General features: G+C 53.2%; 1 protein-coding gene across 4 annotated transcripts in view; it reads right to left on the bottom strand.

Moving 5' to 3' along the window:
- Positions 1–27,626, bottom strand: part of ECE1 (endothelin converting enzyme 1) — a 122,243-nt gene that overhangs the window by 20,193 nt on the left and 74,424 nt on the right. For all 4 annotated transcript variants that reach the window (XM_069579121.1, XM_069579123.1, XM_069579119.1 and 1 more), the window contains 6 exons: positions 14,993–15,114; positions 13,806–13,952; positions 11,073–11,138; positions 9,758–9,949; positions 2,206–2,348; positions 709–823 (listed from right to left, as the gene is read on the bottom strand). In XM_069579121.1, the coding sequence (XP_069435222.1) occupies positions 709–823; positions 2,206–2,348; positions 9,758–9,949; positions 11,073–11,138; positions 13,806–13,952; positions 14,993–15,114 (785 nt within the window). The remainder of the gene's footprint in view (positions 1–708; positions 824–2,205; positions 2,349–9,757; positions 9,950–11,072; positions 11,139–13,805; positions 13,953–14,992; positions 15,115–27,626) is intronic.

The raw sequence follows: 27,626 nt of genomic DNA, 5'->3' as shown, positions 1-27,626 counted from the left end.
CTGGGGCCTGGGAGGATAATAGCATCAGTGGACACTGGTGTACTTTCTGGGAGTCAGGGGGGCTGCTCCAAGGGTTTTATATTTATGGGGAAGAAGTAGGATTACTGGAGGGCCCCTGTGTAAAAGGGGGCTGAGGGTGGCACCCACTCTGCAGGGGTGTGACAGTCACGTGAGTTCTATTACACAAGGAAAGCCTTAGAACCATCGCACCTGAGAAAAAGTCGGCAGGGAGAGAACAGAAGCCACCTTTTGCAGTAAATTAGCTAAATCTCTGGGTCTGCTTTATACTTGTAGTTCAGTAGTGTCTGACGCTTTGCAACCCCGTGGACCATAGCCCACCAGGCTCCTCTGCCCATGGAATTTCCCAGACAAGAATACTGGAATAGGTTGCCATTTCCTTCTTCTGGGGATCTTCCCGGCCCAGGGACCGAACTCAAGTCTCCTCCTTGGCAGGCGGATTCTTTGCCTCTGAGCCACCTGGGAAGGAAGCCCTTAAACTTGAAGACTCAGTGTAACCACCCCTTCCTGGGGGCTCCTGTCCACCCCAGCTGTCTTAGGTCCCCTCCCACGCACTGATGCACCCCAGGGCGGGTCCCTTGGGTGGCCCTCTTCCTCCTCTGCCTGGCACCTACCTCCCTGTGAGTTCTAGGGCCTGGTGCCCAGCAGGCGCTCGGCGTGTGTGGGGGAAACGCACGCTGACAGGCTCACCTTCTTGGTCCCATACATGACTTCCATGAACTTCTCGTCGGCGTCCTGGAAGCGCTGATCGAGGAAGGAGCTCGTCTTCCGCACCAGGTTCCAGATCATGTAGTTGTTCAGCAGGCTGCAGCAGGAGCAGACAGGCTCAGAAGTGCCTGGGGCTGGACGCAGCAAGCCCTCCCCGACCTCGAGGGGTCACAGACACGCACGCTGGATGGTGGGTGCCACTCGGCCAAAGCAGGGAAGGGGTGGCCACTTCCAGAGCTTGAGGGTGTCACGGCCAGAAGGCCAGAAATGGGAAAAGGGGCCTAAGAATTGGATGGGCAGGAAAGGACGCTCTGACCAGCCAGGCCCAAGTCTCCATGAATGGGAGCTCTCACTACCCCCGCCCCACAGAGCACAGAGGGTCATCAGGGGCCGACATCACCTTTGTAGGCAAGGCACCTTCACACACGCAGGGTGTTCACTATAATGAACATCCAGCCTCAAACCGGAACCAATCTAAATGTCTGGCAACAAGGAATGGTGAATAAACCATCATATTTATACTCAATGGACTATCATGGAGCTATGAAAAATGAGACATGCAGAGGGCCTGGGGTTGACACGGGGAAATGTTTATGATAAATGTTAAGGAAAGGCAAACTATCCACGTGGTCACAACGATGGGGAAAAAGAGTAACAAGGCATTAGAACACCCATCTCTCTCTCTCACTCACAAATCCATGCTTCTCTCTACAGACGCACACACACACATCCCATAAGATCACCATGAGCGCTCTGGGTAATTTCAATTTTTGTTGCTTTTTTTCTGTAGTTCAGAGAATTTTCTACAATATATCCTTTTTATTTGGCCGTACCACAAGGACTGTGGGATCTTTGCTCCCTGACCAGGGATTGAACCTGGGACCCTACCGTGGAAGCCCAGAGTCCTAACCATTGGATCATCAGGGAATTCCCTACAACAAGTCTTTAAAATTAAAAACAATCATAGATATTAACTAAAAGTGTTAGAACATTTACTGAGTCCCATTCGGGATCAGGCACCGTGTTAACACACTTCACACCAATTGTTTCACTCAATTCTCACAACAACCCTGTGCGGGAAGTGCTATTTGTATCTTCATTTCATGGATGAGGAAGATGAACCCAATAAAGGGAAAAAAACATGCCCCAGGCTACCAAGGGGGCCGGTGGAGGAGTCAGGGTGCCCTGCAGCCTCTCAGAAAAGCCAGCCCAGGGAACTTCCCCAGTGGTCCAGTGGCTAAGACTCTCTACTCCCAAAGCAGGGGCCCTGGTTCGAACCTGGTTGAGGAACTCGATGCCACTAAAAGCTCCTGAGTGCTGCGACTAAGACCCAGCATAGCCAAATAAATCTTTTTAAAAAGCCAGTCTGTGGGCCGATTTCCCTGGTCAGCGTGTCCCCATTCTGGCCGAGCAGAGGGGCCATGTGTGACCTCAAGGCTGCCTTTGCAGGGCCCGTCCCCGGGAGCTGGGTGCCCTTACCATTTGTCTGTGCTGTTGATGAGGGTGGAGACCTTGCTCAGGTATTCTTTGTCGTAGATGACAATGGGCTCTGATTCATTGATCTCCACGGGGTAGAAGATGGTGTTGAGGAAGGGCAGCCAGTTGATGGCGGGCGCCAAGGTCTGGAAGGGAAGCGGACAGGGTGACTCTGGCTGGGCTGCCTCTCTTCAGAGCCTAGGTCTCCAGGTTGCTCTTCCGAAGAAGGAGCCCTTCTCTCCCCACCCACCGACAAAGCAGAAGAGTTGGGCGCTGACTGATAGTGCACTGGGCAGACGTCAAACCCAGGCTGGCTGACTGCTGTCAGAGTCCCTGTACACAGAAGGACGCACATGAGGCTCCAAACACCGAACTGCAACTTGAAATGAAGAAGAGCAGACACGGGGACAGAAGCAGCAGCTGTCGGTCAGGCCCCTCTACCGCCAGGAGCCACCGCGGGTGACACGCGTCTTCTCTCAGCCAGACTGCCCGACAGGCCTAGGTGGTGGGCACCGTTATCCCCACTTTATTGATGAAGAAACTGAGCCTCAGAGGGGTGTCATGGGGGTGTGCAGAATCTGGAGCCAAACTACCCGGGTTCATACCCTTACTAGCTATGTGATCTCACATAAGTTGATGAAGCCCCTTGTGCCTCAAGGGCTTCCTTGGTGCCTTAGACGGTAAAGAATCCGCCCACAAAGCGGGAGACCCAGGATCAATCCCGGGGTCAGGAAGATCCCCTGGAGAAGTGCATGGCAACCTACTCCAGTATTTTTGGGCTTCCCTGGTGGCTCAGATGGTAAAGAATCTGCCTGCAAAGCAGGAGACCCAGGTTTGATCCTGGAGTCGGGAAGATCCCCTGGAGGAGGGCATGGCAACCCACTCCAGTATTCTTGCCTGGAGAATCCCATGGACAGAGGAGCCTGTGGCGGACTATAGTCCATGGGGTTGCAAAGAGTCAGACACGACTGAGCGACTAACACCTTACTTTCTGTGCCTCAGGATCTCTGAAAAGTGAGGCTCATCTTCATAGAAACCATCCCACAGGGTTAATATGGGGATTAAACAACTTAAACTCATCTGTTTTACTCAACGTGTGCTTCTGCAACACGCATCAGCTCCTACGTGAGCGGTCCTCCACGTGACTGGCAACTACGAGACTGACGGCCACAGAATGTGGAGGGCTTCGGCCCACAGGGGCGTTTTTCTCAGGCATGGAAGCTGGAAAAGCAGGTGCAGGATGTTAACCTCAGCAAGAGAGGGAGAGCCCTCAGCTCAGCTGAGGCACACACGGGAAGCCGGTCAGCTCTATTTCAAGAGAACGTAAAAGGAGCACCTGCAGGGCTCTGTCCCCACAGAGGCACATGCCTGCTTTGCATAGCTCAGCTCCCAGAGGGCTGCACTTGCCCTGGGCCCGTGGAACAGCAGCCCACTTGCATACAGCTCCTGTCCGTCTGTCTGCAGGGCCTCAGTGTCCACAGCCAGGAACGCCATTCCACCCCCTAGGCAGCCTCCAGCCATGCCGAGCTCTCTCTCAAGGTTCCAGTTACCGTCTTGGGAGTGTTTTGATTACAAAGTCATGCTACATTTTAACTATGGCATTAAAGTACATTCACCATCCATCCCCAGATTCCATCTTGCAAAACTGAAAGTGACTCTATTAAACAGTATCTCCCCCACCCTCAGCCCTAGACAACCACCATTCTGCCTTCTGTCTATGAATCTGACTACTCTGTAGCTCATATAAGTGGAGCCATGCAGTATTTGTCCTTGTATGACTGGTTCATTTCACTTAGCATAATGTCCTCAAGTTACACAACTTTCCAATGGTCTGCTCTAGTCCTGTTTTCCCCACATGTTCTGTTATTTTTAGTCCTGTAATTTTACAGAAAGAAAGGTTTTTCAGGACTATATATCATGTGTTACAGTAAAAATGCCTCTAATACCAATGGTATCTGGCACTGAGCAAGCACTCAACCAATGCTAGTTATTATAATCATTGATTAGCTATTGCAATCATTGCTCAACGTCTCCCAAGAGTGGTCCTAAGACTGATTCCAAATTCTTTTCTTTGTTCCCTTGAAAATGGGCAAAGTGCAAAGACAAATTAAGGAAGTGAGAGTTGCGTTGTAAACAGCCTTCATATGGGAAGATCAGTTAAGAAAGTGAACTCAACCTGTTACACTGATGAACCCATAACCGGCTGGTAAATACTTAGAATGCCTTCAGTGACACAGGCAGCCATGGAAACCTGCCACTTGACAGTCTCTCTGGTTTTAAAGGGGAGCTCAGCTGCTGGGGAGCAAGGACCTCAAAGGACAGAAGGGGGCCAGTCCTGTGGGCAGTGGTGAGCTGGGAAACATTTAACAAATGGCTCTCGGGGATTTTTTTCTGGTGGTCTAGTGGCAAAGACTCCATGCTTCCAAGGCAGGGGGCCTGGGTTCAATCCCTGGTCAGGGAACTAGGTCCCACATGCCACAAGTAAGACCCAGCATGGCCAAATAAATAAATAAATATATATATATATATATATATGTAACAACTAGCTCTCAGTGATGGGGGGGTGATCTGTGTTCCCACCATAACCTATTGCAAACTGCCCACAGAGCTGGGGAGAGCTGTGTGTGCCCAGCACATCCCTGCCTGCCTGGGAGCAAGAGGAGCTGGGCAGAGCCATGCCCTGAGTGAGACCTGGACTGGGGTCCCCACCAGGAACCAGCTCTGGGACCTCAAGTCACTCTGCAGCCTTTCTTTCAATGGAGACAACAATCCCTTCCAAGTGCCTCTTGGGACGGCTTATTCAATAAACCGAGCTTCTTTCCCCCGCACCTGGTCCATTCCACCCTCTTTCCCTGGCAGGAGTCCCTTAAGCAAGTAACCTCTGGGCCTCCCCATCAAATTTCCGTGGCTGCAAGACATGATGGTGTCCAGGTGAGCTGGTCAAACAGAGCTCAACAGTGCCATGGGACTGTGTGACTTGCTGGCAAAGACCCCTGGGAGAATAGCCAAGTTGACAAAATGTCGCTGTTTATACAATTAACGAGAGCTTCATCCAACTGCTGGTCACTGGGACTCTGATCAGGGTGGAGATACAGGTGATAATAAATCCCTGTGTACTTAACACAAGCCTGTTCCTGTAGGGAGAGCAGGTGTTCTGTGCAAGTAAATTCCCACAGCTCTGAAATAAGGTGTGTGTGGTTTATGAAAATTTTCACTCTTTATTGCTTTGCTGCTGCTGTGAAGTCGCTTCAGTCGTGTCCGACTCTGTGCATCCCCATAGCCAGCAGCCCACCAGGTTCTCCCGTCCCTGGGATTCTCCAGGCAAGAACACTGGAATGGATTGCCATTTCCTTCTCCTATGCATGAAAGTGAAAATTGAAAGGGAAGTCGCTCAGTCGTGTCTGACTCTTTGTGACCCCACAGACTGCAGCCCACCAGGCTCCTCCATCCATGGGACTTTCCAGGCAAGAGTACTGGAGTGGGGTGCCATTGCCTTCTCCGCTTTATTGCTTTAGCGAACATCTAGCTTAAAACTTGTGTGCTTGGGCCCGTGTCCATGGAGACAGCTGTTTTAACCAATCAGGACCTTCCACTTGTGACTCTAAGCCTTTGAGGTACACAGATGAGCTCTACTTTCCACACTTGCTGCCAAAGAAAAGTCCTGCTGGTCACCAAGCCCCCAGCTCAAGGAGGCATGCAAAGGGAGAGAACGCATGCTCCCAGATTCCACCTCGGCCAGAGAATTTAGAGCAGAGGATGGGGCTCATTCCCAGTCAATCTCTGATGTGGAAGGTCCCAGGAAGGAACAGGAAGGGCCTCAGGCCCCTTAGAGAAGCAGAAGGAGGTCCGATTCACGGTCCTCAATTCAGACTGTACTGCTGGGGGCTTGCCTGGAACCAGACATGTCTTCTTAGAACCACACTGTGAAAGGCTGGGGTGCCTTTTCCTGAGTCACCTGAAGTATAGGAAGAAGATTACATTTCCAGATACCAAGGAACAAAAAGACATTCTCTCCTGTCCAGGGGTTAAATGAATCAAATTGGTTCAGGGCTGGAGACATGGGCTATCATCACTGATGACACAGGAACAGTGCTAGGATCGATGACTGTCGCATGTGCAGATTGCAGGCCAGTTTGCAAAGTCTGAGACCTCAGCCTTTGCCTCATCCCATCATCATGCAACCCCATGGGCAGGGCAGGCAGATTCTCAGCCAGGACACCAGGCCTCAGGCGCCCAGCACTTCTTTAAACACTAGACATCATTTTGTAATATGTCCCCATCCCCTTGGAGACACTCCGCACCTTGCAACCTGGCCTCAAAAAATTCTGTGACTTAAAGGTAAGAACCGGGCTTTCCTGGTGGTCAAGCGGTTGCGAGTCTGCCTGCCAGTGCAGGGTCCACGGGTTCCCTGCCTGACCCGGGAGGATCTCACACGCCACGGGGCAGCTAGGCCCGTGTGCCACAACCATTAAGCCTGTGCTCTAGAGCCCGTGAGCTGTAACAAGAGAAGCTACCACAACGAGAAGCCCACGCACCCCCACGGAGTCGTCCCGCTAGCTGCAACCAGAGAAAGTGCACCGCGACGGAGATCCAGCGCGGTCAGAAATATAAAGAATACATGTGAAAAAGAAGGGCGGGTGCGGGTAAGAACCACTGGAGAAAGTGCACCACAAGGAGATCCAGCGCGGTCAGAAATATAAAGAATAAACGTGAAAAAGAAGGGCAGGTAAGAACCGCTGCCCCTTATGAGGGTAGGATCTGCCCTCATCTGTCTCTGTGTTCTGGAACACCGCAGGTGTGAATGAGCGAGCAAAGCCCACTTTATAAGGAAGGAAACCAAGGCTCGAGGAGGAGGGGGTTATGTGACTGGCCCAAGGCTGGTGGCGGCGCTGGGCTCGAGCAGTCCTCCGCTCACACCGCTCCAGGCTGCTGCCCCTGCTAAAATCCTCTCCACCTGGGGAGTTTTGCAGCTGGGAGGGGGGAAAAGCTTTTCCTTTCTACTTGGAAGAACAGAGCAAAAGCTTGTTGAAATGGTGAAAGGGCGTCTGGGGGTGGAGCCTACAAGCCACTCTGGGGCAGATGCACCCAGGGTGACTGCTTTCTCAGCCACTCTTGGGCTTCGTGGCCACTGTAGGGGGGACAGGGACCACCGGAGCCCCTCTGGGCTGAGAACCAGGCAGCTGAAGCAAACCAAATCAAGTCGTATCAGCAAACAGCATCTCCCTCGACTTCCTGGCCTCGGAGAGGAAAAAACAGTGCCAGATGGTGCCCAGCACAGGCCTCTGATCTCCATAACAACCCACTCGGCACCACTCCCCACGATGCCAGCTTCTCCGGGGACCTAAAGGGCAGCTGGCACCCAGAAGGAGGCTGGGCTCTCTGGCCCTCGTCCCCAGGCTTGTGTGGGCTGTGTCCCCACCTGTGTCCCCACCCACTCAGCCTGGCTCCCGCTCACCCCAGTATGAGACTCACCCTCCCTGACTCTGCCCTGCCCTGGCTCCAGGGCTCTGCCTCTTCTGCACAAAGCTCGAGGCAATGAGACTGAGCTTGCTTCCTCGCTGGTGTCCCCAGCTCACCCGGAAGCATGGCCCCAGCATGATCCTATGGACACTTGCTGGAGGCAGAGATGGAGACAGAAAAGCGGTAGGGGTCCCGGTATTCTTCCGAAAAGGAGAGAAAATGAGCTGAACTCGAATGGACGGGCAGGACTTGGGCAGAGGTGGCCGGGACATCCTTCCTAGGGGGGAGCCAGGCGATGGCGGGAAACAGGAAGATTGATCAAAGCCTTTCTGCTGACCCCTCTGTGACCCCGGGGCCTGGGGGAAGGCCGGCACGCCATGAGCCAGAAAGAAGGAAGAGGACTTCCCTGGTGGTCCAGTGGTGAAGACGCCATTCGCTCAAGGCAGGAGATCCAGGTTCCATCCCTGGTCAGGAAACTAGATCCCACGTGCTACCACGAAGAGTCTGCAAGCCACAACTAAAGAGACCACGTGCTGCAACTAAGACTCCGTGCAGCCAAATAAGTAAATAAAAACAAACAAATATAAAAAGAAGAAAGAAGCAACTGAGGCCAGTTCATCACCTGCAAGTCCCAGGCAGCCACCAGGGGGCAGACTTCGGTAGAGGCCAATCTATAGAGGAATCAAGATTGCCGGGAGAAATATCAATAACCTCAGATAGATAGGCAGATGACAAAGGACACCACCCTTATGGCAGAAAGTGAAGAAGAACTAAAGAGCCTCTTGATGAAAGTGAAAGAGGAGAGTGAAAAGTTGGCTTAAAGCTCAACATTCAGAAAACTAAGATCATGGCATCTGGTCCCATCACTTCATGGGAAATAGATTAGGAAACAGTGGAAACAGTGACAGACTTTATTTTTTTAGGCTCCAAAATCACTGCAGATGGTGACTACAGCCATGAAATTAAAAGACGCTTGCTCCTTGGAAGAAAAGTTATGACCAACCTAGACAGCATATTAAAAAGCAGAGACATTACTTTGCCAACAAAGATCTGTCTATTCAAGGCTATGGTTTTTTCAGTAATCATGTACGGACGTGAGAGTTGGACTATAAAGAAAGCTGAGTGCCAAAGAATTGATGCTTTTGAACTGTGGTGTTGGAGAAGACTCTTGAGAGACCCTTGGACTGCAAGGAGATCCAACCAGTCCATCCTAAAGGAAATCAGTCCTGAATATTCATTGGAAGGACTGATGCTGAAACTGAAACTCCAATACTTTGGCCATCTGATGGGAAGATCTGACTCATTGGAAAAGACCCTGATGCTGGGAAAGATTGAAGGTGGGAGGAGAAGGGGATGACAGAGGATGAGATGGTTGGATGGCATCACCAACTCAATAGACATGAGTTTGAGTAAACTCTGGGAGTTGGTGATGGACAGGGAGGCCTGGTGTCCTGCAGTCCATGGGGTCGCAAAGAGTCGGACACGACTGAGTGACTGGACTGAACTGAACTGATCTACAGAGGAAAACAGTGGCTTCTTAGATGGGTTACACCCAGTAGAGAGTCATACAGAGCTGACCTCAACCCTGCTACAGCTCCAGGAGGCCGCAGGGGTCATGGTCAAGAGCAGAGCTCCAGTGAGCCAAGCCTGAATCCAGGTCTTAGCTCCCCTGCCACTTAGAAGCCTGGAGGCCTTGAGCACATCACCTAACCTCCCGGCTTGGTAAAAGGGAGGTGACATCAGATTTATTTGCCGTGTTTATTTGCTACGTGCCAGGCTCCAGGAGCTCGAGAGAATGGACGCACCCAACCAGTACGATTCGATATTGTCACGAACACAGAGTCTCCCCAGCTAACTACAGTTTCAGAAAAGCAGCCTGGTGTACAGCAAGAGACCAGCTTGGTGTCACTGGCTGTGTGACCTGCCGGCAACTCGACCTCTCTAAGCCTCAGTGCCATCTGTGAATTGGTGATAACAACCACCCCTGTGCTTCGTGGGGCTATTCTGGTGAAGGAGGTGTCCACACCCCCAGCCCAGCGCCCTGCATCCTCAATTTCGTGGCCGCCCCAGCCTCCACGTCAGCTGACTCGGCTACCTGCAGCTCAGCCGCCGTCACTTTGTGGTAAATGAGTTCCTCGTCCCGGCGCTTCTCCTGGGGGATGGTGATGTTGGCCAGCGCCGTCTCAAAGTCCAGGATCTGCTGCATCTGGGGCCGGATGGTGTCCTCGGCACCCCCGCCCAGCAGCTTCCCCAGCTGGACCATGTAGTTCAGGTATCCCGTCAGCACCTGTGGGACCCAGCCCCCCACTTCCATCAGTGGCTGCCACCCACTGCCCGCTGGACAAGCTGGGCCAGGGGTGGGCAGTCAGGGCAGCCCTGAGCAGGCAGCCAGGGAGCTGGGGGTTCTACCCAGGAAACCAGCTTCACGAATGGTTTTGGCAGCATACGCCATCACTGGCTCCCCATGGCCCCCAGGATAAGGCCCATCCAGGGCCCCACGTGGGTCGGTCTCTGCTGTCCCGGCCCACACTCCCTCTGGGACGCCCGTCACATGAAAGCCACCAGCGGGGCCACTGCTCAGTTCTTATCTTGGAACACACTACTTCCGAACCACTCTGCTCTGCCGGGTCCCCAGATCTGAATTAGAGCCTCAGGTTACCTTCTCAGCTCGCCCTTCCCTTAGCACAATTGCTCACTATGCCTTGAATCTGGTGGCGAGTTATTTAACATCTGCTCTTCTCCTAGACTCGAAGTCCCACAGAGCGGGAAGCAGGCGGGCCTCGTGGACCACTGACTCCCCAGCATCAGGCACTTAGTACACATTCACTCAATACAAGTGGGTGGGCTCGTGAATGGAAAGATGACGAAGCTCAGGCCACGTCTCCCTGGGACATCACGGGAAACAGCCGGAGGGAGGGAGGGGGCAGGCGGTTTGGAGTCAGTGGATCTAGATGAGAATCTCAACCTCACCACTGACGGCGGGCTGTGTGACCTTGAGCAGGTCACTCAGCATCTCTGAGCCTTATTTCCTCCTCCGAAACAGGCCAGGGAAAAATAATATGCACATGACAGCTGAGAGGAATGACGTTTAGAGGCGTTCAGGACCTGCAGGGTTACCAGGAAGGCCAGAGGTAGTGGCCGTTGGATCTGCTTCTCTCTGGAACGGGAACAGATGACCCCTGTCCCCTGTCCCCTGGGCCCACAGGGCGGTACGTGGAAGAGCTTCACTCTAAAATGGGGACAAATGACGCCCCTCCCCCTGCCAGGGACTGCTAGGTAAGGGACCCCTGTATGCTTCTCTAGCTTCAAAGACCTGCAGAGGGGTGGATACTGAGGGGTCACTGAAGGGGACAAACCACGGAGAAAGGTAGGCTGGGTAGGACCCACTCTCTGGGAAGAGGCACACCCACCTTCTCGTTCTCAGTTTTGTTCAGGTAATAATCTCTTGAGGGTAAGCCCAGGCCAGACTGGTCCACCTGGAGAGAAAAGTAGGGGTGAGAGGGAAATCTGCTATCATGCATGCACACCCATGCACACGCATACCCATACACGTATACCCATGCACACACACCTGTGCACGCATACCCATGCATGCATACCCACGCACACACCTGCACACGCATACCCATGCACGCACACCTGTGCACACGTACCCACGCACACACACCTGCACACGCACACCTGTGCACACATACCCACACACACCTGCACACACATACCCATGCACGCACACCTGCACACGCACACCTGTGCACACATACCCATGTACGCACACCTGTGCATGCACACCCATACACGCACACCTGCACACACATGCCCATGCACGCACACCTGTGCACGCATACCCACGCAGCCTCCACCAGCCCCATGGACAGCAGGCACAGAGCAACAAAGGGATGGGAGCACACAGAAGCACTGCCGGGAGCCAGCGTGAGGAATTCCACCCGTGACAAGGTCATGCAGCAGAGCTCTGATGGCAAGGCTAATCAGACCTCAGGTTTTCCCCCTGGAATTTCCTGAGCATCCACCCCCCAAAAAATAAGAATCTGCCTGCTTTTCCACTCTTCTGATATTCTCTGGAAAAAGTCAACTCAGGGCTTTAGTCTTCCGCATTTGAAAGGGATGTTTCAGTTAAACCCCCTCTGATAACTCTCTAGCTTGCCTAACAGGTTCCCCCGGACCTCTTACAGCTTGTGAATTGCTTACAGCCCCCCAACCGCGAGAGGCACAAAGCTTAAAGCATCTTAAAGATACAGAGCCTTTTCTAAAGAGCTAAAAATCATATTGGTGACGGGTTTTCACTGTTGACTCAATGATTGCCACCAGGCCTCCATATTCTTTATCTTTTAGGCACCTGGGAGGATGTTAATCAATGTAATCGGGATGTAGAAAAAGATATATAGTAGTTTTGATGCTAGCAACACTAGACTTTTGAGTTAATTACTTTTCTTTTGTTATAAATCACTGTACTCCTTTTACTTGTTATAAATTGCTGTATCTTTGCTATGTAAGAATGTAACTTCATTTAGTGCTTTCTGAGAGTGGCACCGGACTTTGTGAAGATCAACACAAGTAAGTCTTCTGGTTGACATACCCTTATCAGAAAAAAGGCTGTAAAATGTTAATTGGCCTTTTTTGGCCAGAAGATGATGTAAATCACCTAAGACTTGTGTATACAATTAGGTATGCAGAGAGAAAAGCCTGGTTTTAATAAGAGTCTGGACTGCTAACGCTGCATAATTTTGTATTACCCATTGATCTCTATGTACAATCAGAAAGGTATAAAAGGCCTTTCTAGACAATAGAGGCCAGGGCCAGTCGCTGGACTGGTTTCCCCCATGTCTCCTCTCTAATTTCTGGCTGAATTCCCATCTGGGGCATGGAGGCTCACCATGTCTACTTACTTGCCCCGGCTTTTAAGAACCACGCGAGAGGGAGCCCAAGGCGGGGCACCCCCGATATTCAAGAGGACGCCGGTGGCCTAACGTAGATGGTGCAAACTCCTTCTCTGGAACTTTATTGGCTTCCCACGTAAACCAAGTTATTCAGCCTTCTTTTTACACTTAGTTTTCCTACTACACTATTTCTACCTAATCTAATCTTATATTAATAAATAAATAAGTTTTTTCCTCGCCGACTCCATCCACCCTTTGAATTCCCTGGATCCACCGGGGCTGGACCCCGGCAAAGCACAAGCTGGTAGCAGGGGCCACCACTGGGATGGCCCTCCAGCGAGGGGACAGACACATGTGGTCAGCTGCAGGGGTTCAGGGCCCTTCTCATGGGCCAGAGCCATCCTCCTCTTTAAACTCCAAGGATCTGCAGACTGTCTGTGTTTAATTAACCACTTCCCAAGATAATGAGCAGTCCAGAATCACTCAGAGCTATGTCACCTTAGACAAGCTATTGAACCTTTCTGATCCTCAGCCTCTCCAGCTGGAAGATGGGGAACCATCAAGCCCTCAGAGCTGGGATGAGAATACAAGGAGACAGTACCCGTGAAGGGCTTGCTGGGTGCTGGGCACGGAGGCAGGGTCAATCCCTGATAGCTCGTAACAAAGCCTTTGGCCACGCTCTGACATACCTGGAGTAGGTGTTACTATAGTTCATTTGACGGATAAGGAAACTGCAGCTCAGAGAGGCTGAGGCACTCCCCATGGTCACACAGTGAGTGAGTGGTAGAGGCGGGGAGAAACCCAGGAGAAGCTTGGGTTTCTCACTTTGGCACCTGAGAGTGGGCAGACCAGGGCTGCGGCTCCCCTGGGTGTGCTGTCTGCGGCAGGCTCTGGTGGGAACAGGTGGACTCAAAGCTATTCCAAGCAGAGCCACGAAAGCTGGAGACAGAGGTGGGGTGACCAGGAGGCGGCTCCGGCTGTGCCCAGGACTTGACATCACCCCTGGGGCCCATGGACCAATCAGAATCCCCCAAATTCACCTGCACTGTGGTACCCCACCTACCCAAGGAGGACAAGCCTGCCCTTTAACAACTTTCCTGCCCTAAATCTCACAGTGGGGAGCCTCCAGAGATAGCAAGCTCAGGAACCGGAAGCCTGTTGCCCAGGGCAGGTCTGCACCCCACCCCACCCAGCCACTTGCGAACACACATCAGGCCTGTCCTCGCCCTAGAACCCCAGGCCACTCACCTGGATCACGTTGCTATTGGAATTCTTGGAGTCGGCACTGACGTAGACAGAGAAGAAGGGGGAGGTGTGGTAGTGGGATGTGACCACCTGCAGGGTGTCCTGGAAGTTGTCCTTGTCCCAGGGTTCCGTGATGTTCCAGCCGCCAAGCTGTGGGGAGGGAGAGGGGACGTGGGGGGGATGAGCTGGCTGAAGGCCAGACGTGGGTTCTGCTTCTGCAGTGGACATGCTGTGTGACCTTCTGCAGTCCTTTGACCTCTCTGGGCCTCAGGAGCAAATGAGAGTTCTGGTCTGTCTTTACTGGGGGTTTCTGATCACTGAGTCATGAGAACATGGCTCCTGCTTCCGAGGTGGCTGACTTTTCCTGAATCTGTTCATTGTTGAATAATCAATCGTGTGAATGTAATTTCTATTAAAGCAGAAATTCAATTGTGCCCATAAAAAAAATGGGTCCATATTCTTTATAAGGTTGATGAGCTAAGGTCTAACAGAGTCTCTCTCCGAGTTGGGACTTTCTAATGTTCTCTGCCTGTGCCATAGGGGAGGCTGTCCAGGTGGGTGCCCACGGTCCCCCACCCTGCCTCAGGGCTCCCCGGCAGCCCACCTGGGAGCGGGGCCTCAGGGGAACAGCAGGCCCTGGGAACACCCACGCCCACCCTTCTGTGTGCGCCGGGCAGCCTGGCCAGCCTTGGGTGGCTCCCCTCAGGGTCCCTCCAAGGCTGACTGGACAGTGCCCGGGAGGGCATTCAGCTGAGGGGGATGGGGTGCCAGTGTGGCCCCGAGGGTCAGTGTGGCCCTCCTCACCGGGAGGGCTCTGCTTCTGACCCCAGAGTTTCTGCTGGTCCTTGCGAGACACACCCCTCTGCACACACAAACATCCCCTCTGAGGGAATGGAAGCAGCCAGAAAGAGAAACATTTTCCCTGTAAACGCAGCCCTTGTCCCACTCACAGATGCCCAGACACACACACACACACACACACACACACACACACGACAGACATCCCCATTGATGCAGAGATGCGCGCACACACATACACACACGCTCAAGCAGCCTGACACATGTCAGCAGACTCCACGATCCGGCTGGGTAAGGTGTAAGGTGGCTGGGCCCTGGCGGTGGAAGCCAGCGGTTCGGGCAGGGGGCAGGGGGCAGGGGGCATGGCAGGGGAGACGGGGGCAGGGGCCCACCTTCTTGATGAGCTCTATCAGAGGTTTGGCCTTGAGCTCCTCAATCCTGGTTTCATTCATGCAGGCTCGGTAGTACACCTGGGCCTTTCTCTCTGCCTCGCTCACGCTGGCCGTGGAGTTTTCTGGAACAGCAGAGGACAGTGGTTGATGGCACATGCCTGTCCCCACGCTGGGCAGCCCCAGGAGAGCTCAGGTGTCCTCAGTTGTGCAAAGGGCTGGCACAGGGGCCTGTCAGTGCAGGCGAGGAGCCGGGTCAGAGCAGAGATGCGACCACCGCAGCGGGCATGCTGGAGGGTTCCTCACTTCAGCCGGCTGCACGCAGAGAGAGGAGCCTGCGCTTCTCCATCTCCGCTGGACGCCTTCTCAGACCTGTCCCGGGACGGCAGACAGTGGTCGGCTTCCCTGCCAGCCAGCATGCGGCCCACACTCCCCTGCCTGGCGTGTGGGACAGATGCCTGTCTTGGGGCTTTCTTCCCAGATTTCTGAGAACCTCTCTTGTGATCAAGACTGGACTTGGGCAGAGCTTGAAGGGCCTCGCTCATTACAGACTGGCTTTCAGTGCCCTTCCTCAGCGGGGCTGGGCAGCTTCGTCTGACCTCGAGTTGACACAGAGGCCCTTTGCCACACCCCTTCCCACCCCCACGAGCAGCACCTCAGTGCCTCACCCGGGGACCCCTGGGAACCCCTGGCCCTTCTCCTTGCCCCTGGGGCCCTGGTCCCGATGCTACCTGCTGAGGACCAGGCTCCTGCATGTGCCCAAGCCTGTCCGCACCCACTGGAGGTGACAGGGTGGTCTGTGTCTGTTCATCTGGCTCCACTGGGGCACTCCTCCTCACTCCTCCTCCTGGATCCTCCCTCTGCTTCCTGGAGAGACTCCCTACACCCCACTTCCTTCATGAAGACTCTTCTGGCAAAAGTGTATCCATACGTTCACGAAGCAGGTACTAGTTGCTAACTCTATGCCAGGCTCTGTGCCAGCTTAGGGGACACAAAAGACAATGTCCTTGTCCCCATGGAGCTTCCTTTTGAAGGAATAAATACAAATACAAATAAACACAAATACTAAACAAGGAAACGCATAAAGAAAAAGCTCCCTCTAGCCTTCTGCATTGGACACTCACACCGCACTCAGCTTCCAAGGCCTCTCAGAGGCCACCTTGACTAAGAGGCTTCTCCTCAGAGACTTGTTCATGAAGGGCCTCCACGCTGAGCACCTACAGGTACCAGACCGGGCATAAGGTTTCACGGACATGACTGAGACCCACTCCTGCCTCTGGGGAGCTCCCGGTCTAATGGTGACTCAGGCATGCAAAGACGCACCCTCAAGACAGGGTGTGCGTTCACTAACGTAAATGGTTCTGCCACCTACAGAAAGGTCACAGCCTTTGGTGGAGTGGGGAGGGCCTACAGGGGAGGGTCTCCAGAGGATGTTCTACTGTTTGAGCCAGTTCTGAAAGACAAAAAGTTACTCACCAGGCAGAAATGAAGGGAAAGGGTATTGGGTCTGGTTGGGTGCGGGGGAGTTGGACAGGATGAAGCAAAGCAAGGAAGCGTAAAAGGGCCTGGGAGAAAAGAAATGTTTGGCGGAGCCTGTTTCACAAGGGCGGGAGTCATTTCCTGACCGGTCTAATCAGCTTTCCCAGCCCTTCTCCCGAGCACGCCCCTGCCCTCCAATTCTTACCATAAACAGCGTCACGGGGACCACTGGCAGAGAACGTCAGCCCCGTCTGGCTGCAGTCAAGGAGACGGCCCTGAACGGGATGGGAGTTTGAAGGGTGGTATGGAGACGGAGGTCCGGGGGTGTGCTGCGGGGCTGTGGAGGGTACACACAGCCCTGGAGTTTACCGGGGACCACTGCTGAGCCCTGGAGACAACTGAGCGCCCCCTGGGCCCTCCTGGAGTGTGAGAAGAGCCTTCTGGGGGCGGGGAGGGGGAACCAGATGGGGCGAGAGCTGTCCAGCTCCCCAGACTCTCCAAGCAGAACATCAGGGAATGCAAAGTGGGGGCTCCCACCGCCTCCCAGGGGCCTCATTTCTACGGCAGCATCCCCCAGCAGCTAGGCTGTTGAAGAACCATCACTGCTCACCAGACCCCAGCATCCCACTGCCCTCAGCTGGCTCTGGCCATGACCTTGAAATGCCAGACCAGTGTCAGGGGAGGCACGTTCTGCATGCTCTGGCCCACAGAAGGGCCTAGTATCTCTCTCCTTCGCGGCCTCAAGGCCACTGAGATAAGAGGCCCAAATAAAGACTCCCAAGGAACAGCCTGGCTGTGCTCATTACAGCGAGTTCCAGGCAGACCCATCAGATACAACCCCGAATGATGGCTGGGAGGTGGAATGTCTCGACTTCCCTCTCAGCTTCAAACTTCCTTCCTCCTGGCTCCACACCCCTGTGGTCAACCTCGGCTCAATTCCTCACAAATGTTTACTAAGCTCCAGCGGTTTGGGGGCTGCCGGGCTGGGGGAGGAGGAGGCACTGGGCAACTTGGGACACACAGGTGTGGCAGCGTGAGGTCCGCAGCTTGACGGGCCAGATGGACAACAGCGTGGTCCACACAAGACCTCTGATTATGCGTGGGGTGATGCTACAAGGAGCAAGTCCAGGGGCTTTAAACAGGATGGCGGGGGGCCCGAGAATGCCGTGCTGGAGCTCTGGGAAGGAAGCACGAAGATGCGGAGCGACTGCCGATGTGGGGCTTGGCGGCCTTGCCCACCAGTCCACGGCTGAGCCCCCCTGCTCCCCCTGCACCGGGCGGGCACACGGCAGCCCGCAGCGATGGGCGCAGAAAGAACGGAGCCCAGAGCCTGCGTCTGATGAGGAAGAAGCTGTATTCTGGGGGCCAAGAGGGTGCTGAGGCCAGGGCCCAGGGGAGACTGGCAAGGGGAGGAAAGGAGGTGGCGCGGGGGCAGGGAGGGACAGAGGATGAGGCCTTCGGGGACTGAGCACGCTCCGTTCCCAGCACCTGTCCATGCAGGCTGAGGCTGGAGCCCTGGGAGCAGGCCAAGTTCCTCCACCACCCCCCACCCCACCTGGCTCCTGCGCCCCTCAGGACCACCCATGGCATCTTTTCCACCTCCTCTCCTTCCTCCTCGCTCAAAGGCACCTGCGACCCCGCAGACTCCTTGCGGGACAGGAGCCAGGGTGAGACGGCCAGCTGGGAGCTCGCTGCAACAGACCAGCAGAGCGATGGAGCAATGCTCAGGGCGGGGGCAGGGTGGCAGAAAGAAGGACCAAGAAGCCAGTGGGGGGAACACGAGAGGAAGCAGGAGTTGAGACGCTGCCAGGTTCCCCCGGCCGGAGCCGGGGGCGCTGAGCTACACAAGTGGGCGGAGGAAGGCAGGTTCCATGAATGGAACCAGCACTTCGGATTTCAGCTATTTTACATTTGAGATCTATCAGACATCCATGTGGAACCTTGGGGGCAGTCGACAGAGCTGCTGTCCTGAATATTTTTAGCTCAAAGAGGCATAGGAGTATACACATTCCTTAATATTGCCTAGAGGGTCCTACAGCATGCATTCTCAATGAGGCTAATACTGCTCCTAAAGTGGGGAGAAAATTAATTCTTGAATAGCAGAACCATCTTGTTCTTTTTGTTTCCTTGGCTGTGCCAAGCAGCATGCAGAATCTTCATTCTCTGACCAGGGATCAAACCTGCACCCTCTGCACTGGAAGCACAGCCTTTTTTTTTTAAAGTTTTTTAAAAATGTGGACTTTTTTTTCCCCCTGGTTGAATTTTTACAGTATTCCTTCTGTTTTATGGTTGTGATTTCTTTGGCCATGAGGCATATGGGATCTTCGCTCCCCAACCAGGGACTGAAGCCACACACCACCACCCGCCCCCTGCCCCACCGGCACTAGAAGGCGAAGTCTTAACCACTGGACCACCAGTAAAGTCCCTAGAAACATCTTATTTTATGAACACATACAGGGCTTCCCTGGTGGCTCAGTGGTAAAGAACCCTCTTGCCAGTGCAGGAGATGCAGGTTTGATCCCTGGGCTGGGAAGATCTCCCGGAGAAGGAAATGGCAATCCTCTCCAGTACTCTTGCCTGGAAATTCCATGGACAGAGAAGCCTGGCAGCTTATAGACCATGGGGGTCACAAAAGAGTTGGACACGACTTAGTGAGTGACTAAACCACAAGAACAGTACAGAAACAAGCATACAGTATATCTGTGGGGTTAAGATTTTAGGGAGGGGGCAGTCATTAGAAAAGGTTGGGAAACACCGCCCTGAATGACCTGGGCCTCGCCGCCTCGCCGCCTCCAGCTCGAGCCTGTCTTCCGTTCCCTCCCTCTTGATCCCACACTCCTACCCCAGGGCTGACTAAGGTCCATCTAGTCAAGGCTATGGTTTTTCCAGTAGTCATGTATGGATGTGAGAGTTGGACTGTGAAGAAGGCTAAGCGCCAAAGAATTGATGCTTTTGACCTGTGGTGTTGGAGAAGACTCTTGAGAGTCCCTTGGACTGCAAGGAGATCCAACCAGTCCATCCTAAAGGGAATCAGTCCTGAATATTTATTGGAAGGACTGATGCTGAAGCTGAAACTCCAATACTTTGGCCACCTGATGGGAAGATCTGACTCATTGGAAAAGACCCTGATGCTGGGAAAGATTGAAGGTGGGAGGAAAAGGGGACGACAGAGGATGAGACAGTTGGATGGCATCACCTACCAGATGGACATGAGTTTGAGTAAACTCCAAGAGCTGGTGATAGACAGGGAGGCCTGGCGTGCTGCAGTCCATGAGGTCGCAAAGAGTCAGGCATGGCTGAGCGAGCGACTGAACTGAACTGAGCTGAAGTCTTTACAACCATGTCATTTATTAACTCATTAATTTGTTGACTGTCTCCCCTGTGGGACTGTAAGTTCCACAAAGAAAGACTGCTAAATTCCTTCCACAAGCCCGGGCACCTAGCGAAGCTGCCCCACAGTCAGCGGACAGCATGGAGCTGCTGAGAGCAAGGGAAGGTGTGCCTGGGGCTCCGCAGACAAAGGCGTCCATCACTCGGGCCCGAGGGAGCAGGCTCGTTTTCCAAGTGAAATCAGGCACAGTTGATTTTCTCCTGAGGAAAAGCCTGGTTTCCTTTAAAACACCCCAGACCGTGTTTATTTCCCAGAAGTGGAGAGCGGCCGAGGAGGAAGGGGCTGGGCAGTGTCTAGGACCCAGTGTGTGTGCGTGCTCAGTCACTGAGTCATATCCGACTCTTGCCACCCCTTAGACTGTAGCCCGCCAGGCTCCTCTGTCTATGGGATTCTCCAGGCAAGAATACTGGAGTGGGTTACCATCTCCTCCTCCAGGGGATCCTCCCAACCCAGGGATTGAGCTCACGTCTCCTGAGTCTCTGCACTGGCAAGCAAGATTTTTTTTTTTTAACCATTGAGCCACCAGGGAAGGCCCGAGGACCCAGAAGGGGGACATATTTTGAAAACGGTGGCACTTCCAGGACCCAGTGGTCTGGAGACAATTTGGCAGCCCAGGACCAGACAACAGGACTCCCGACTGCCTGGGTACTTCCTTCCAGGGACCCCGAATTCCAGAAACTTCCTCTGTCACTTCCCCAAAGTCCCAGAGAGAAAAAAGAGCAACGCATTTAATCGGCCTACTTCTTCCTCTGGAAGTTTTTATTGGCACACCCTTTCCCACAGCACTCCTGGGATGAGACAGACGCTGGGCGGCCACAGACATGGGTGCCAACTTGTAGGCAAGAGGCTGGGTCACCAGTCCAAGGTCACACCAGCGAGTGGCTGAGGCCAGAGCAGAGGCCTACGCTCTCTCGCCATCTCTTTCCCCTCCTGCAGGTTGGCCTGGAACACCAGAGAGGGATCTGAAGCAATCCAGCCGCCCCTAAGAAGCCCTGGACACCCACTCCCATCCGTGGATCAACTCATCACTCAGTCCATCTAGGGACTTCACTGGTGATCCAGCGGTGAAGAATCTGCCTGCCAACGCAGGGGACACAGGGTCAGCCTTGGGTGGGAAGACCCCACATGCCACAGAGGAAATAGGGCTTCCCCGGTGACGCTACTGGTAAAGAACCTGCCTGCCAATGCGGGAGACGTAAGAGACGCAGGTTCGATCCCTGGGTCAGGAAGATCCCCTGGAGGAGGGTATGGCCACCCATTCCAGTATTCTTGCCTGGAGAAACCCCACAGACAGGGGAGCCTGGCGGGTTACAGTCTATAGGGTTGCAATGAGTCAGATGCAACTGAAGCAACTTAGCACGCATGCACGCACAGAGCGACTAAGCCCGTGCACCACAACTACGGAGCTTGAGCGGCTAGAGCCCACGCTCTGCAACGAGAGAAGCCCCAGTAATGAAAAGCCCACACATGGCAAGGGAGCGGAGCCCTGCTCACCACAACCAGAGAGAGCGCGGGCACAGCAAGCAGACCCAGCGCCCCAAAGATAAATAAATGATTGATTAAAAAGCCAATCCACCTAACCACCCCCGCCCCCCACCAAACATGAAAGAGAAAGAAGGGCCTGCTGCTGCGGGAGTGACACTGGATAGAAGGTATTTCACATGCAGATCTGGTCCACAGAGTTTTCACCGTGCACAGGAAGATGAAGCTACATTCGACAGTAAATACTGGAAAGGTAAAACAAAATGACAACAGAAGAGATGTCACAGGGTGGCATGATGAACCGCCAAGTCCCCGACACAGACAGATTCGATGCCATTGGAATGATTCTGTCTGTATCTGGTCGGGAGTAGAAGAAAGGGAAACCATTAACTTGGGCTTCAGGGAATCTGCATTACTTGAACTGTTACAGTTCAGTTCAGTTCAGTCACTCAGTCGTGTCCGACTCTTCCCGACCCCATGAACTGCAGCACGCCAGGCCTCCCTGTCCATCACCAACTCCCGGAGTTCACTCAGACTCATGTCCATCGAGTCGGTGATGCCATCCAGCCATCTCATCCTCTGTCGTCCCCTTCTCCTCCTGCCCCCAATCCCTCCCAGCATCAGGGTCTTTTCCAATGAGTTAACTCTTCGCCGAAGGTGGCCAGTGTATTGGAGTTTCAGCTTTAGCATCCTTCCAACAAACACCCAGGACTGATCTCCTTTAGGATGGACTGGTCGGAGCTCTTTGCAGTCCAAGGGACTCTCAAGGGTCTTCTCCAACACCACAGTTCAAAAGCATCAATTCTTCAGCACTCAGCTTTCTTCCCAGTCCAACTCTCACATCCATACATGACTACTGGAAAAACCATAGCTTTGACTAGACGGACCTTTGTTGGCAAAGTAATGTCTCTGCTTTTGAATATGCTGTCTTTTAATTTCATGGCTGTAATCACCATCTGCAGTGATTTTGGCGCCCCAAAAAATAAAGTCTGACACTGTTTCCACTGTTTCCTAATCTATTTCCCATGAAGTGATGGGACCAGATGCCATGATCTTCGTTTTCTGAATGTTGAGCTTTAAGCCAACTTTTTCACTCTCCTCTTTCACTTTCATCAAGAGGCTTTTCAGTTTCCCTTCACTTTCTGCCATAAGGGTGGTGTCATCTGCATATCTGAGGTTATTGATATTTCTCCCGACAATCTTGATTCCAGCTTGTGCTTCTTCCAGCCCAGCGTTTCTCATGATGTACTCTGCATAGAAGTTCAATCAGCAGGGTGCCAATATACAGCCTTGACGTACTCCTTTTCCTATTTGGAATCAGTCTGTTGTTCCGTGTCCAGTTCTAACTGTTGCTTCCTGACCTGCATACAGATTTCTCAAGAGGCAGGTCAGGTGGTCTGGTATTCCCATCTTTCAGAATTTCCCACAGTTTATTGTTACAAGTAGGCATCAATTATTTTTTTTTGCATGATTCATTTTAGAATATACAGTAAACTTGACAAGTACACAAAATTTAATTGTAGCTCAAGCCTGGAGAGGCCCTTTGGTAACCACAGAAGGCATAACAGGAGAAGCAGGTTTGAGTCTTGCAGGACTGGGACGGGGGAGGGGGAAGGTATTCTAGATGGCAGAATAGCCTGTGCGAAAAGCACTACTAGGTAGAATGCCTAAGGCGAGGGCCCAGCCTCAGGGTGACAGGTCCAACCGTATCTTTCCCCTGATGAAGTGAGGACACCCTCCGGTCTCCCCAAAGCCTACGAGGACAGCCCCCGCCGGCAGTGTGTATGGATGGCAGAGAGTCTTCTGGCTGAGGCACCTGGGTCTCATGCGGCTGAGGTCGCCCCTTCTAGCCAGCAGGCTGCCAAGATATGCCACGGTGGCACTTGGCCCAGCTCAACCCACGTGCTACAGATGTCCCCAGATTTCCTCGGAGGGGCCAGAGCAAACCCACTGTTCACAGAGAGAAGGGGCTCGCCCAAGGTCACGGGGCAAGTGATGGTGACAGCTGTCCTGCACGACCAGCTGATAACAATCCTCACTGTGCTCTGAGTTGTCTTTCTCCTCCGAGAGAAGCCGTCCCCACCCAGGCCAGCCTGCCTAGCCAGGCCCCTGTGTATCCAATCCCTCCCGAGACCTGCTGGCTGACCCCTTTGTCTTGGGGGAGCTGAAACCAGCCTGACCTGGAGCCCAAGAATGCACTGGCCCACGCACCTGCATATTTCGCTCACCTGCTCACCTGCTTCCTGCCCCTTCAGGAATTTCCAGGTATCAAGAGTCCCAGGTATCAAGGTCCACAGGGCAGGGGCCGTTTCTAGACTGGTTTTCAACAGTGAGCCTAGGGGGAGGGGATGCCAGGATATACCTCATGGGGAAGCTCTCGGTCATAATGACATGAGGGGACCCCAGCTACTTGTTCACTGGGCCCCGGTCAGGTCTCCACTGGCCTGGAGAACAAAATCAAGCAGCTGTCAGGGAAAAGAGATGGCAGGGCAGACCATACTTCTGGGCTGCTCCGTGACCTCTGTGCACAGCAGAATCAGTAGAGAAAGACAGGTCTGAGGCCCCAGCTCCACCATTGCCTAGATCTGTTTCCTTTGTATTTGTGAATCACATCTGTAAAATGGGCATATACTCCATGGCTTAAAGAAAATAATACAAGTAAACAACCCAGCATGGTCTTGGATACCCCCATACCTCCTTGGGGCTTCCCTCGCAGCTCAGATGATAAAGAATTTGCCTGCAATGCAGGAGGCCTGGGTTCGATCCCTAGTCGGAAAGATCCCCTGGAGAAGGGAATGGTTACCCACTCCAGTATTCTTGCCTGGAGAATTCCATGGACATAGCAGCCTGGCTATGGGATTGCAGAGTCAGACAAGACTGAATGCCTAACACTTGCAGACCTCCCTCTGCTAAGAGGCTCTATCAGGGTTTCCATAAGAGAAAACAAACACCGTGTATTAACGCGTATGTGTAGAATCTGAGAAAGCTGGTATAAACAATCTTATTTACAAAGTAGATAGAGAGTCACAGATGGATGCCAGTGGGGAAAGCGGAGGCATGGGATGAATCGGGAGATCGGGACCGACACACAGACACTCCTGATACTGCGTGTGAAACAGGCGACTACGGAGAGCCCACCGTATCGCACAGGGGCTCTGCTATAGCGCTCGGTGGTGACCTAAACGGGAGGGGATATATGTGCATGCGTAGCTGACTCACCACACTGCACAGCAGAAACTGATATAACATTGTAAAGCAACTATACTCCGGTTACTTTTTTTTTTTTTTTTTAAGAAATAAGTGAAAAGTGAAGTCGCTCAGTCGTGTCTGACTCTTTGCAACTCCATGGACTGTAGCCTGCCAGGCTCCTCTGTCCATAGGATTTTCCAGGCAATAGTACTGGAGTGGGTTGCCATTTCCTTCTCCAGGGGATATTCCTGACCCAGGGGTTGAACCCAGGTATCCCGAAATATAGGCAGACGCTTTACCGTCTGAGCCACCAGGCAAGTCCAAGAAATAAAAGAAGCAATAATTACTCTCTCTGTGACCAGCCCATGAATCCTTAGAACACCCTGGCCAGTACTCTGAGTTGGTTTCCACTTCCTAGGTGAAGGGCTGAAGCAGGGCGGGCAGCCCTCTGTAGTCACACAGCCTGTAGGGAGAGGGCTGACCTGGAACTCACCCATCCCCACCACCGAGGAGGGCAGTTCTGCTGAGCGCCTACTGGGTACCAGGCTCTGAGCCAAGCACGCTAACCCATCACACGCAAGATGATACCCACAGTAACCTTGAGCATCAGGCAATACCATCATCCACCTTTTACAGATAGTGAAATGAAGCTGTAGAGAAGGCGGGTCACTCGTCCAAGGCCACACGTCATCGGCTAGCCTGTCGGGGTTCCTGATCCCACTGGGCCCTGACCCAGGGTCAGGGGCTTGTACGCAGGGTCCTGGCTGTTGCACGCCAGCTCAGTGCAGCTCCCCACCCTCAGGGACAGCGGGGATGGAAGGCCAGAGTCAAGACTGGAGGCCACTGCTGTGGGGGCGGGACAGGGTGTGGGGATGGGCTGAGTCTTGGCTGAGACCCAAGGTCTTCCTGATAAGACCCACGATCCTCCCAGAGGCAGCAGATCGGGACCCAGGGGTGCCCTCCCCAAGAGCCAGCTCCAGACCTGCCTGGGGAGGCAGAGGGCCCGTCTGCCTTTCTCCGCAATCCCTTCTCGGTGTGAACTGGTCCCCTTGGCTGAAGCCCCTGGACTGGCAGGGTGTCCTTGGCAAGCTTAACTTCTGTTTTGTCATCCAGGAAACGGGACCGCAAATTCTAGGTCCCAGGGTAGCCATGAGGATTGAGGCAGTGGATATAGAGCCTGGTACACAGCCCGGCGTGGAGCAGACACTCAGCAAGTGCCGGTCCGTTTCCTCCTTTCCTTCAGACTCTCAACACTTTGTGCTTCCTGCAAGTTCTCCCCAAAAAAGGTGGACAGGGAGCTGTACCATCGTTGGTGCCCAGAGGAGGTGGCATCGGACAGGAAAGGGACGCGTGGGCAGGATTCAGGCAGTGGCACTTCTGCCACCTACTAGCCTGTCTTGGGGAGCTCTCTGGACTTTTGGTTCCTCGTCTATCAAGTGCGGTGAGCAATAGCTTCCTAGCTCCTAAAGGAGCAGGGTCACAAGGAATGGTTATCTACAAAAGAGCTCTGTAAACTGCAAAGTGCTGGGCAAAGGTCAAGGGTGAATAACAAGAGTAACAGCAGCACAGCCAACAGCCACCACAATATGCTTGGCTCCAGCAAAGTGCTTTATAGATATTTTTCCATCTAATTTTCACAACCTGGAGGAGGTGCGGTTCCCACTGTACTGATGACAAGAAGCCCACAGAGGTTACATCACTGACCCAAGATCACACAGTAAGTGGCAGAACCAGGACTTGAATCCAGGTCCTGGCGAAGGATGTAGAGGCACCAGCCCATATCATTATCCTACCGAGACTATTCTCCTGCCGTGTTTTCCATTTTTTTGACCACGCAGCACAGCACTGTGGGATCTTAGTCTATTCCCCAGACCAGGGATCGAACCTGTGCCCCTTGCATGGAAGCACATACTCTTAACTACTGAACTGCCGGGGAAGTCCCCAAATACAACTTATTTATGTCTGGGGCTGCACCGTGCAGCATATGGGATCTTCGTTTCCCAAGCAGGGAACCTGTGGCTCCTGCAGCGGAAGTGTGGAATCTAAACCACTGGGCCTTCAGGGAAGTCCTCCGTTTTCCTGCTTTGGTTGATGATCCCGGCCCAGTCTCCACCTGTGTCTTTAGATGCTGGGGAAAGGATGTCCCTGAGCTCCAGTCTGGCCACCACAGACATATCTGCCTTCAGTCCTGAAATAAAAGGCTGGGTCCCCTTGCAAAGGCAATGGGGTGGCATAAAGCATGCAGGGGGCTGTGTTATTCCTGACATGGGGTTCCCTCAGCCCCACCTCCACCCACCACCTTTTCTGATCCTCAGGGAGACAAGGAGGTCTCCTTGTGCCCAGGGCCCCTGCCCAGGAGCTTCTGGGTACCAAGGATAAGTGGTGGGTGAGTTTCACCCTGCAGCAGCCACGCCCCCTGGGGCTGAGGTGAGAAAGAAAGGAAAGGTCTCCTTAATCTGGTTTGCTAATTTCCACTTTCATCTTAAAGACACAGTCTCCTGAAATTCATAATCATCAAGTTAGAATCTTTTCCTGTCTCATAGGAAGGTCTCTGTCCTGTTGAGAAGATCTACCTCTTTTTAGGGGCTTCCCAGGTGTCACCAGTGGTAAAGAATCTGCCTGCCAATGCAGGAGACGAGGGTTCAATCCCTGGGTCAGGAAGATCCCCTTGGAGGAGGCAATGGTAACCCACTCTAGTATTCTTGCCAGGAGAATCTCATGGGCAGAAGAGCCTGGCGGGCTATAGCTCATAGGGTCACAAAGAATCAGACATGACTGAGCCCTCTTTTAGATGTCTTCTTCAGTTTACCTACTTTTGAGTATTAAGAAGGTTTCATTTTTTAAGAAAGTATTTTTTTAAATTTAATAGGTATTTCTTGAATCTAAGTTCTATCATTGATGAATTAATGGACTGATTTTCACGATCTAGCTCCTATCAGCACTGAAGGCCCCAGGATGGGGCAGGGGTCAGCAGGAGACAGGCATGGAGAAGGTCTTGGTCCCAAAGGGGTTCACGTCGGGACCTTTATAGGTTACAGCACGGTGAGTTTTGATTCCACATAGAGAGGAGCACCCTCCGGGGCAGATGCTAATTCA

The sequence above is a fragment of the Ovis canadensis genome, chromosome 2 (assembly GCF_042477335.2).
Source record: "Ovis canadensis isolate MfBH-ARS-UI-01 breed Bighorn chromosome 2, ARS-UI_OviCan_v2, whole genome shotgun sequence".
NCBI lineage: Eukaryota > Metazoa > Chordata > Mammalia > Artiodactyla > Bovidae > Ovis > Ovis canadensis.
The sequence above is the reverse complement of the archived record's forward strand: the minus strand, read 5'-3'. Positions and strand labels throughout refer to the sequence as shown.